At 37.8% G+C, this 12,896-nt stretch overlaps 1 protein-coding gene across 2 annotated transcripts in view; it reads right to left on the reverse strand.

Moving 5' to 3' along the window:
• PRKN (parkin RBR E3 ubiquitin protein ligase) overlaps positions 1-12,896 on the reverse strand; it is an 812,113-nt gene that overhangs the window by 110,559 nt on the left and 688,658 nt on the right. For both annotated transcript variants that reach the window (XM_064509220.1, XM_064509219.1), the window contains exon 9: positions 6,201-6,350. In XM_064509220.1, coding sequence (XP_064365290.1) covers positions 6,201-6,350 — 150 coding nt within the window. The remainder of the gene's footprint in view (positions 1-6,200; positions 6,351-12,896) is intronic.

Below are 12,896 nucleotides of genomic sequence, written 5' to 3' on the forward strand. Positions count from 1 at the left end.
GCTTAGAGCTTGTGGCATAACGCTAGCAACTCAGCATTTAGCAATAATAGAAAATGTCTGTCTCAGTTGCATTCCCCTTGAAAAAACTCCCTATATGATGATCTGAAACACTCCTGCTGCAAGTCAGCTTCTTAATCTCAGCAATATCTTCAAATATTACTTCATCTATGATAATAAATTTCTGGTGAATTTTCCTAAAAGCAAAAATTTAATGACATACAGAACAAGGACAGATATCTCAAATTATAACAAAGAGTAACTCTTCAATTTTAGTAGAGGTACTAGATAGCAGCTAAATCCTTGATTTCCATTTTAGTATTTCACAAATGACATAAAGGTCTTGCAGCCTTTTCTTTTCTGAATTATTCCTGTTTTTCAAAACCTCAGAGTCTCTTTTTCCTGTTTCTGCTTTCACTTTCATTCCCATTAGAACTGAGAAAAGAATTCAGATTGTTGTGCTCACAGTCCTGATTCAGCTATGAACTTTTATTCATCTGATTATAAAGTGCAAAATATTATATATATTATATTTTTTTTTCAAGGTATCTTCAAAGATTGTCTTGAATTAGCACTAATTCTCTTGACTATCTTTGTATCTGGAAGTGCTTATAAGTACCCTTAAAAGGTGCTTATTCTTTCTTTGTATACAATCAAGATTTTCCTGCCACTACTAATGAAGAGCAAGGCACATGCCATTGAACTAAATGTTTATATCTACATCTCAGTTTTAAAACAAGGTCTTTTAGGTTAGTCAGACTTTCAAGCATTTTGGTCAGGCATCATGTATGGAATACTGTCCCAAAACCATACACAAGACAGACTGAATTTGCACAAAGAAAGTACTTGCTGATCATGCCAAGGTATTGCATTAGACCTGAACTTGATAACAAAGAATACTTTTAACTGTCAGATGGAGAAAATGCTTTACACTTCCAGACTCAGGTACTCTTATGAACTATTTTGTGCTTCCATATGTATAAAATAGCTCTGAAAGAGTATTTCCAAACTAGTTCAGGTCCCAAAGGGAGTAAAATTGCACCAATATGGCACTCCAACAAAGATATAAACACCGTCATCATCACCCCCAGCAGGATAAAAAGGACACTCAAAACTAATTAAATCATCATTTGGCTAATCAAAATTAACTCAAGTGAATAGGAACTTGTTGCTTGGCATTTTTGTACATTCCAGATTTGTCTCCTCAAAACTAAGTATTTTTCCAAATTATTCAGGGTCCACCTATGTATGTATTAGTACGCTTAACAAAGATAGCACTGCAGAAGCAGCATGCATGCTAGGAGATGCATGAACAGGAGATAATGAACCACAAAAAAGAGCTTTGCGGACAACAGGAATGGCTATTGCACTTCTCATGAAACTATTTTAGAGTGCTTTCTATTTTATTAAGCTTTCTGAAAAAGGCAGACAATCATTAACGCTTTTTTCTATAAATATATCGAAATTGCTGTTGGCATTTGCTTCCTTAGCTATGAAAGAAGAATGCAAAAACAAATCAATGGGAAAAAACTGCTTGGAAGAGTGAAATTGCCTTAGGGATTTTGTTCTATGTAATACAATGGCCTAGGAATTCTATTAATAAGGAAGACATGGTATTTATATTTATTGATTTTTCAGGGAACCCTTGCAGTCTGCAGCCTTAAAATTTCACTTGTCCTGGAAGGGAATGCAACTTTTGTAAAAACTCAACATTCTTCAATAGCATTATCCTTACAGAACAGTAAATACGGTGTAAAAGAGATGAAATAGCCCCACATTTTGTGCTCCCTTTGCAAGGTTGTAATACTTTCTGTATCATTGCAAATGTAATACACTAAGGTTGAGTTCTTACTTCAGCTGAGGGGATCAGAATGAAGGGACACAAAACATCAATTATGACAGCCTGTTCCTGTGGCCATTTAAATTCTAGTCCAGACCTTAGCATAGTTCAGAGTGATCTTAGGACTTCCATAAACTGTATCAGTTGGCTATAGCTATAGCTATATAAACTATAGCTTTAAGAGTCAGGTCTACTGGCAAGGGATCAGTGAAGCACAGTGGCTTTCTGGAAATACATTCTTCTTGCCTGTCTACACACTATGCTAAGAATGAGTAACCTTAGGGGGCAAAGACTGACAGATGCTCTGTTTGCCCAACCGCATCTCACCCTATTCCAAGGGAGCCTCTTCTTGGACGGGCCGACTGATACTGATTGCTGCAAAACGTCTGTATCACGGTGGAGTGGGGGAGGCATGCAATTACATGTTATTTAGTTATCATGTCACTGAAAAATATTAACAGCGAAAGTTTTCCAGGACAGATGCACTATATGTGTCCATACCAAAGCAACCTTTCTAGTATGCAATTAGTATTCTCCTTGTTGAAATTCCACTCTAACCTGCTTTTACCTCTAAAATTTTCTTTAATAAGTAGGAAACAATATCCTAGTATAATATAAAACAGGACAAAAATGTTTTCTTCATAGGGCTTCTGTGGGCCTTGATTAGTACAGCTTTTCCTGTACCTAGGTCAGTTGGTACAGTCTCTAATGTCTTCCATATTTTGTTGCTGTTTTCTGTTATCATACATGTCAACATTTTACATCTGAGCAATAAAAGTTAGGAAGATAGGTCTGATGGATTGTAATAAAGGTAGAATAATAGTGTGCAATGGTAACATCTTGGTAAATCAATATTTTTTTGGCTAATGATAAAAAAATACAAAAGAGTAGGCAAGAGTGAGGTCAGTCAGTGGCACCACAACATGGTTTTGGGTGTGGACTGCTTAACATTATTAAAAAGATTTCTGGATGTTACTTTTCAATTCAAAATACATCTCTCTTTTTGGTCTACTTCTTTGCCTGGAAGCTTGAATGGATATCAGTCCCTGACTGAAGAGGGTACACATGAGGATGCTTAAAGTTAAACCTTTCTCCTCACCTTCTTTTTGGTGCAGTTCTCACTGGATATTTACCAGGCTGTTTCTGGGCTCCACATATCAGTGTTTTCAAATTTCCTGAGATGAAGCAAAATCCAAAACTATCTCTAAGTCTCCCCAAACCCCCTTTTAGCAAATTAAGAGCTTTCTCTTGGGGATTCAAGTTTACCTTTCCAGGGACATTGGTAGCAATGACTTTGCAAAGGAAATACTAGTTCCTCATTTCACATAGCACAGGAAGAAAAAGGAAGACAAAATGTCTCTATCCTAGCCTGGCTCAGTTACCTGTTCATTTTTTGATGCTCGGCCAGATTTGGTCAGAGTCCTTACATGTTTGGGACTGCTTCACGCAGTTTTTTTCTCTGAATCCTCTAATCTTTATTTTGCCTCAGTCTTGGATGGCCAACTTATTCCCTACTAGTTTTTTTTCTACCTCTCCTTTTCTAAAAAGGAATCTGAAAAAACCTTTTCATTTACTGTTTTCTTGAAAACATCTCCCTCCTCCTTCCCTTGATCTACCTCATCAGTTAATCAAAAGCCCAACCCAGTTGTTGGCTACTCTAATACTGAAATTCAGACATAAATAATCAATTTGTTCTGTGCAGCAGACAAATATTTGTCTAAGAGGGCTTTCAGGTGAAAAACAGACCATCAAGGTTAGATGTATCTTCAGCTGTTAGCTCTGTCATCATCTCTGAATTTTACCCCAAGATAGAGGTTCAAGTACCCCAAAAGAGGCACTACATATCTAAACTGTAGTTTACAGTATGACACAGACACCGATGGAAAATCTCCAGATTCAAACATCTCCAGATTCACATTGCTGTCCTTATTTATTTGCTTAGCAGCTTCAAAAAGGAACTTGTTTCTAACATAAGCCATACAGTTAAATATTGCAAGGCATCTTCTGCTACCTTTCTTTGGATGGACAAAAGGGCAGTTCTTCATCTTGGGCCTTTCTTTGAGCTTGCAAATTGTTGTATATACTTGTGAGGGGACCCAGAGCTCTGAAGTGGATGTGCCTGGATTTTTCCTACAACAGGTCCATAAAGAAGACTAGAAGGCCTTCACGCTAGAAAAGGCCAGGCTCTGTTTAAAATTAAAAAAGGATGTTTAGTATTCTAAAGAGAGAAAACTCAAAGTGACTCCAGAAGTCAGAGTAGAAAAAACCATCTTTCCTAATAGTGTTGGTGTCCTTGCAGACAGGTCCTTACATCTAACCACATCCATGACTTTCTGACTTGCAGCTGACTGACTCTCGGGTCCCATGGTAGTCCTTTTCCCTGCCCTGCCCTTCTCCATGAGCTGCAGGCCCCGCTCTGGGCTGCAGCTCTCTGGTGCTGCAATGGCTGGGACTTTCTTGCCCTGAGTGGGCTCAGAAGCCCTCGAGGGAAGGAGCAATCTCATTCGTCTCCCCAAGGGTACTACCTGTCTTATAATGTGCAAGTAGTCACATGCAAAACTAACAACAATGCCTATACATCACAACACTATGTAGTAGATTGTGAAGATACAGCAGACTCAGTTTTTGCCTTTTTTCTCCACAGCGGGAAAAAAATATCTATGTCCTCAAGTTCTGACAGCAGAGTGCACAGACACACACGTCTTACGTGGTCTGGACATAAGGAATGCAGTGCTAGCACCCTCATCACAGGAAACCTGCCGCCACAAATGTTCCTTAAGGTTATCATTTATCAGGGGGCAAAGAAAGAACCGAAGGCACTTATTTCCACCACTTGTTTCATTATGCTTAGCTATAGATTCTGAGGAAAGGCGTGAATGTTACCCAAATTTGGCTTCTCATTTCAGCCCAAGCGAATTGTACACACTAATGTTCAAGATACCACATAACCCAAAATGAAGGGTTAGTTCAAACTCAAGACTGCAAATCTGGTCACCAGCAAGCACAACACAGAGTCTATAAAAGGAAACAGAACAGTTTGCTAAACTAGGCAATATACCAATCTTTTATGCTATGCACACTTTATTTACAGTGCAATTCCAGAGTCAAAATGATGATGAATAAAGCTGCAAAATGCAGTAGGATTTTCATCATTTCAAGGCAGAGAGCAGAATAAAAATTCTTTGTGATTTTATCTTTTTTAACCAATTCCCATTAGTTAATCTGGAGGCATTTTTTTCGTTTACTAAGTCTTGTTTGTCATTATTTTCCCACTTTCTTCTTTTATTTTTAGCCCTCTCTCTGCTCAGTGAATCTGGGGAGTACTGTGTTTTGCATGCACCACTGCATGGACAGATAGGAAGTTTTACCAAGGTCGACAGATGCTAACCTACTCATAGACTAGTTACTGCAACTTCCTAGTTCAGCAAGACATTATTCTTCCATGATATCAGTTTGAGGAACATCAAAACTGCAATAAAAAGTGCATTTTCCACCAAGAAAGACAACAGCAAGAGCATGATAATATTTTATGAATATAGATATTTTCACTTCTCTCATAGCCTGCATGGAATTCAGTAATAATATCAAGCAAAGAAAGAGTATCTTAATACTAATGTCAGTTAGTCACTCTGACCCAACATTTAATAGAATCTTTTATATATAGATTTCTCTCTATGTATTACTATTTCCCTGCAGCTTCTTTCTTTTAAGGTACCTGTTATTCCTACTGCCAAAAAATCACTGATCCACACGATTTGACCTCTTAGCAGAAACATTTTCAAGTGTCACTTGTTTTTGTTTTCCAAAACACACCGTTAATTGTCCATACCCCCTGCTAAAAAGCAATTCTTATAATAAAATAAAAATATTTCTGTATTTTTCTTCATCATATATCTTAAAATACATAAGCAATGTCCCCGCAGTATCATTGACTGGTCATTCTCTCTCTCTCTCTCTCTCTCTCTCCTCTTTTCCTCTCCTTATCTGTAAAGATAGGTGGTGTTAATATAATAATGAATGGCTTGCTCTAGATGTTGCTCAGTTTTGCTGAGCACTGGGAGAAAAAAGTCAAAGTGCTTTTGGCTTGTCATTTGCACGGTTCAAGTTCTTACTCTAACTACCTAGATCAGCAGCTTCTCAAACTAATTAATGCAAAGAATTCTGGGGTGGACATAGTCTACATGACAAAGCAATCATTTCTAAGCCATGGTACTGTATTAGAATTGTTTATGGAAAACTATAGCATCTCACTCCGGTATTCAGAGTCACTAATGGGAAAGGAAAATGTGATCTTTTTTCCCCCTTCTTCTGAAGTCCTACAATATGTTTCCTGCAGCGCTAGTAGGAAAATGTTTGTTCTTACCCCACAGCCTAGTCCATTGCTTGGTTCACACACAATTTTCCTCCCTCCTGGTTCTGGAAGCAAGCCTGCTCCACAGCCGGGAGTTGGGCACAGCACTCCTCCCATCTGCAGCACGCACTCCTCGGCACCGTAGCGCTGGTAGCGGTTGTACTACAACACAACAGAGTCACGTTAGAATTCTAGCAGTGTGCAAAAAAAGTCCATAAACTTGGTGCCTGAACCGATCCCACACAACAGTCAGCTGTTTTAACGTCTCGCACAGTAACTTCAGCTTATTTGTCAGATATTTAGGACTTCTCAGAGTTCTAGCAGATGGGTAAGTGTCACTCTGCTCCAAGTCACATGGGATGCATCATTCTCTCACTCACAGCTATCATTTTCACCACCACAGAATCATGTGTGATATTAAAATCAAGGAAATAGCAGACTATTCCTGTAAATAACCTCAAGCAGCCTAATTGTTATTAGGGAACTATTGCAAACGTTGTAAATATAGTCCAAAAGCACATACTGATAAATGCTGGATACAAATTGAAAAGACACAACCCCCCCAAATCCCCAAAGAAACCCTATCTGGAAATACAGTATAATTTTTTAGAGCTAAGGGATTGTCCAAATTGCCCAGTCAACTTTCTTCTCAAAACACATTTCATGAAAACTGATGGGCAAAATATTTCTCTCAGATACATTTATTTTAATATTAGGTGTATTTTTTTACCGTGGCCCTCAGGAAAATTTTTAAATATTTTGCAATTATTATGTGGTCCAATCCCAAGAGCATAAAAGGCTATGGAAATGTCTCCATTTTCTGATGGAGACACTGAGATACAGGAATATTTAATAACACGCTCAAGTTCACACAGAAAACTTCTGCTAGCGTAAAGAGGAAAATCTAGATCTCATGAACAAAACACTGTTTTTGGCTCCCAGTGAATCCTCAGTGACACAAACTCCACTCTAAAATGATTGATACGACTGCAACAACTTTCCCTGGTCTAATATACCTTGCTTTCAAACTGAGATAAGCTGAGCAAGTACAAATCATGCTGTGTACATGTGAATCGTGTCCACTCTGGTGCAGTATTAGTGCAGTTCCACACTAGTGGCTATATGACCACTGTAAAGTGGGCTTCAGATTCACCTATAAATCTGACCTGCTGTAGACTGAAATAAATGAAAGCATTCAGTCCAAACAGCCTCACAGAACAGAAAGGGAAAATCCTGAAGGCCAGAGAAGAAAGTTGTATGAATTTTCTCTGAGGGAGCCGAATGACATGGTGTGAGAAGGGAACAAAATGAAGTTTTATGTTTCTGCACTCACTATGGTATTTAGTACTTCGTAAGTTTTTATCTCATAGTTGCTCATGAAAACCCTGTTGTACTCTTTTTTTTTTTTTTTTTTTAGGAAAACAAACAAATATCATTTCGCCACTCCCCACCCCTCTCCAAAAAAACCCAACAAGGAAAACTGAAGCAATAGGCCCAAAACTTCATACAGAAAGGACACGCAGAAGCATTTTAAATTCCAAAGACACTACATATTTTGCAGGTACATTAAAGAAGATTCTTCTGCAAATATTGCCATAACATGTCTTGTTATAGTGATTGTTTTTCAAATAGTATGTGAATTTTCAAAACAGTATGATATATAGAGAGACATACAGTATAATATATGGAGAGACATAAAGGTGTTGCAGTCCATAAAGAAAAAAAACTTTCCTAAGCTTAAAGTATCAACATTTGTCTAAGAAAGAAAAAAAAAAAATCCAGACAAATTCCCTCTCAAAAGAAAAGCAAAACCCAAAAGGAGAGAAAGCCTTCAAAGTACCCCTCAATGCCAGAAAGGCAGCCAGAAATCATCAGTTAAGGTGGTACCCCTTGGATCGCGAAGGTACTTGGTAAATTTACAAGACGCGTCTGCAAGGTCTCCTTGAATGTGGGGGCTCAACAAGTCAACTGGTGTTTTTCTATGTTATTATTATGCTCAAACCCAGGGTAATGGAATGAATATATAATGTCGGACTCTATCAATTTTCAGCAAAGTTTGTGATCCTGGCACTAAATATGTGCTGAGTGCTCTGAGTCATTCTGCTGGCCTTGAACAGAAATACTGGTAATCACAGCTGCAAAACTCTCTGCTGACCTAATTTTTCTTCAGGGCACGGACAGGACCTGAAGGTGAGGATGGAGATTGTCTTACCCTGTTAAAAGGTAACACTCCATTGTGCTGAATGTTTGATTGCTAGTAGCTTCTTATTATAGAGACAAATGGCAATGACACTCTAGTTGAGATTCTGTCAGCATTTCCATTATAAAATCTCAGCTGAAAAAAAGGATGTATTTTCCAGTCCCTAACTTAGCATAAAAGGGCACAAAGCAATTCCTCCTGTCTCCTCTCTTTCTCTTTTTGATACACAAAATGGGGGACAGGAAAGGTTGGAATCAATCTGTGTTCCTGAGTTATACAAAGGAAATGGTCCTACTGGTGAGATGGAGAAAGAAGTCATATTTTATCCAAGAAATTTGATATTTTACACTGGTTCCACACAGAAATCATACCAAATCATTATACAATTATAGCACTGTCAGCAGTGATTTTCACCCTACAAAATCCAAACAAACGGGCCAATTTGAAGACAGGAAAGATTCTACTAAATGTATTTGCACATCTTGCTATCTAGTTAACAGCCTGTTTCCTACCTTCAAAGCCCAGATACACTTGTAAGATGTCATTTTACAATTTCTTTTTTCTTGTACCTATACAGTAGCTTAGCAAAAACCCAGCAACCAACTAAAACACATAATAGCAGAGTTATACAGGTTTGTTGCAATTACACAGTCATATGTAAAATATGCTGATTTTCATGCTGTATTCTGTGGTCTGAAACAGATCGTCTCACTTTACCCTAAGGGTGCATTTATAAAAGGCTTGTAAAGGACCAAAACACTTATTCATGAATTATTGATTAGCTATTTGCATATAGCCAGGGATTATATCTACTGAAGGCATTTTCTCCTGATACACCACAGCTGTACGTATCACACAGCCTGATGCAATCAACATGTTTAAAATAAGTCAGTTTTCAAAAGCACTTGAATGGCTTTGGAGTCCTGGAGGTATGTTCAATCATATGCCTGGATCAGATGTTAACGGATATTCTGTCACTGGTTTACTTTACCTCTGACTCTTAACTGGATGTTCAAAGCGGGATTCATTTCACTTAGCTTAGATTTCCACAGTGATGATGCCTATGATTACACTGGTTGTTTAGACCCTCCCACATAATTAATAGAGATAAATAGGATTAAATTCATCATTTCTATTCTAGATTTGCACATTAGCATGAGAAGAACTGAGCCTCAAAGTGTCTTGTTCTATTAACTATAAGGAGAGATTAGACAATTAGCTAAATGGTGACACCTAAAGTCAGATGACTCTCACTTTAGGTGCTGCTGCGCCAATAATTCTGATCCTAAGTCACTTAGCCTAAGCTGTTCTTGAAAGGAAGGTTTAGGTACCTAAATAGGTTAAACTGAATCACCTCACCCAACTTTAGCTCTTCAGAAATTAAGCATCCGACTTGAACAATTCATATAGGCTCCAACTATATTGCATGAGAAGAGAAAGCTGTCCCTAGAAGGGAATTTATCCTGTCTTGAATGTGATGTCTAAGATAGGTGGGATGAATCACCCTGTGGAAGTGCTATAGTTGAAACTGAGACAACTAACATTTGTTAGACATTTGTAACATTTGCTAGACATCTAACATTTAGATAGCTGTCATTGAATGAGATGAATCTAATTCTTGTGTACATTTAAAATATTTTACAATATCTATTACTCAATTATTACCAGTGTCCCTGATTTAAGAGATGTACTCATCATGTGTAAAAGGCGTCTGAACATGTTATAAGTAGGAAAAAAATTTCTCCAATTATTTTTAGGAAGATGCTCTCACAGAATTTGATATATGGGGAACTTGACTGTACTAGCATTCATGATACCTGATTTCAATTCCTGGCAGCAGCACAGCCTTCCTGTGGTTTTCACGTAAGTCACTTAATCTGTGCTTCTCATCAGTTTCCCATTTGTTAAGAGGGAGAATGATACTTGCTGATTTCACTGTAGTGTTGAGAGGCAAAATCCATTAATAGTCATGAGGACATCAAATACTATGGTAATGAGGGGCATAAAATTACACAGAAATCACCAGCCATCTACTGCTGCTAGAAATCAGCTTTTGAGCAAAGCATGTCTGGCATTTATATACTACTGTAATAAAGGCCTCAGAAATACAGGTAGGTAAATAATTGCCAGATTCACCAATGGACCATATATTTCAATGCTTATTTGAAAAAAAGTTCTTTAAAAATTGTGATTTACTTCAAATCACCAGCATTAAGATAGCTAAAGGTGTGTGCACAAGATAGTCATAAAAGATTGTTTGTGTGTGTGTGTATCTGTGTGTGTGTGAAAGCAGCATTCTGTGGTGAACCTTCCCCTCAGTTTGTGAATTGTACCACTCAACCCAAATCTATACTTCTAATGGAATAAAATTTTAAGTGAAAAATCCTCAGCTCTACTTACGATATTTCTACCACATCATGAAGTTCTTTCACGCAAGCTTTGTTTATAAAGACTTGTCAGGGCTTTTATAAATGATTTTTATAAATTATAGTATGATGTAGACATGGAAGCTGGAAAAATGTAAACATTTATTCCCTGCTCCTCATTTTCCAGATTGGGATGGTATCCCTTTGAGCCTTAGAATGGTACCAGGCTTTCAAACAGTGGAGATTCAATCTTTTTATACTGTAAATCAGGTAATATAATTGAAATCATTGGGCTGTCACAAGAATAAAGCAGGTTAAACTAAGGATCAGAGTATTTTCAGCTACATTGAGATTCAGATATTAAAACAAACCTGAAATGGATGCATAAAACCCCTGCAAAATGCACCTTATGAACACAGTGCTTACTTGCCATGTTATTTAATTTGCAAGTCATGCTTCAATATGCCTTGTGCTATTTTGCTTTTACACACTGGGCACAGTTTTTTTTTTCCTTCCCTTTTTTTCTCATACCTAAAAACATCTGCTCAGTGGGAGCTTCCCAGGGAACTTTGGACAAAAGTTTAACAGTAGAGGTAAAGCCAAAATTTTTAATTTCTAAAAGCTAATTTGATTACTTGTTTCTTTTAACTGCATGTAACTGTCTCAGAGGAGAGAAAATCTACTTTCTGGAGTCAGATCGTTTTTACTGCTCCTATAAATCAAATAACCATCTGTGTGTCTTAAAATTAGATTGTGGAGGCTATTACTCCATAATGTAGACTAAGCACTTTATTTATATGTATTATACACATATGAAAAAAATAATTAGTTACATAATGTAATTAGGCATCTAAAAGTACAAAACTCAGCACACATTGGACTAGTAAAAATACTTACGAAAGTGGCATCAGGAAAGTGACTGAAATTATAATGAGATGGGCTGACATAACATGCATATGAAGGACAACAGGTAATTAGCACTCCAGAGTTCCCAGCTTTTACCCTAGTATGTGGTCACGGGACCACCCTTACTTTATTTTTCCTGAGTTGGTGGGCTCCTCTGTTGGCTCATGATTGGATGAGAAGAACAAGTCCAGAGTATGAGCTCCTTCTTGCTCCCTCAGGAGCACTGCATGCACCACAAAGGAGAATAGAAGAAGAACTGCCTTGTAGAGGGCTAGAACTGGCTTGACTTTAAAAGTCATGGAAATTGGGTAAGACAAGAAAATACTTCACGTAGGAAACCCATGACTGGACCAGTACAGCACAATTCACGGACAAAACGGAATTAGAGCAGAAAGGGAGAAAGAAAAGACTGCAGTTTGCAGAGTGGTATGAAAGAAAGCACAAGTTGAGGAGTAAGAAAAAACAATAAAATGAACAGTGAGAAGGGAGGACACTTGAGTAGGTTGTACAGGAAACCAAATGGAATATAGGAGAGACAACATGATGTAAGGCCTTGGCAGTGAAGAAGATGGTATATGTCTTTACACTGTATTTACAAACTGTGGAAGCTTGTGGTCTTCCTGCACATATTTGAGGGATCAGTCTGAATAGACTGAATGCTGGAGATTAACACTCAATTCCTTCTGACCCTTGTGGAGGTTGAATCCATATTCCTTTCTCCCCTACAAATGACTCAACCACCAACGCTCTAATGGATTAATGGATGCAAGGAAAGCTTAATCATTTCAGTTGATGCTGTTACATTTTGTGTAACTAGGATTCACTGAAGTTAGAGATTAGCTGGCAGGAATTCCACTTCCCAGGTCAGAAGAATGGATAGTCATTCTTCTTTTCTGGTTCAACAAATATATGCATATCCCATGAAAGTGGGTCAAAATTCACGTAAGGGACAGAACAAGTCCCACCTTCAGGTATCTAGATCCACTTGCGAGGTTGAACACTGGGGATAAAATCCATTCTCTGAATCTAACAAAAGGGGTGTGGAAGAGAATTCCTCTATCTATGTTTTTGGAAGCACTGGCATTTTTCATTGCTATTTTTATAGACAAGTAAACAACTGGCTCTGACAGGAGAAGAATAACCTTTAAATTAATTTTGATCTCAAACACTTTCTCCCTTCTTTGTGCCCCATGTTCATTTCAGCTGCTGAACCAAGAATAAATTATTCTCACTTCT

Source organism: Dromaius novaehollandiae, chromosome 3 (genome assembly GCF_036370855.1).
Source record: "Dromaius novaehollandiae isolate bDroNov1 chromosome 3, bDroNov1.hap1, whole genome shotgun sequence".
In the NCBI taxonomy this organism is placed as follows: Eukaryota; Metazoa; Chordata; class Aves; order Casuariiformes; family Dromaiidae; genus Dromaius; species Dromaius novaehollandiae.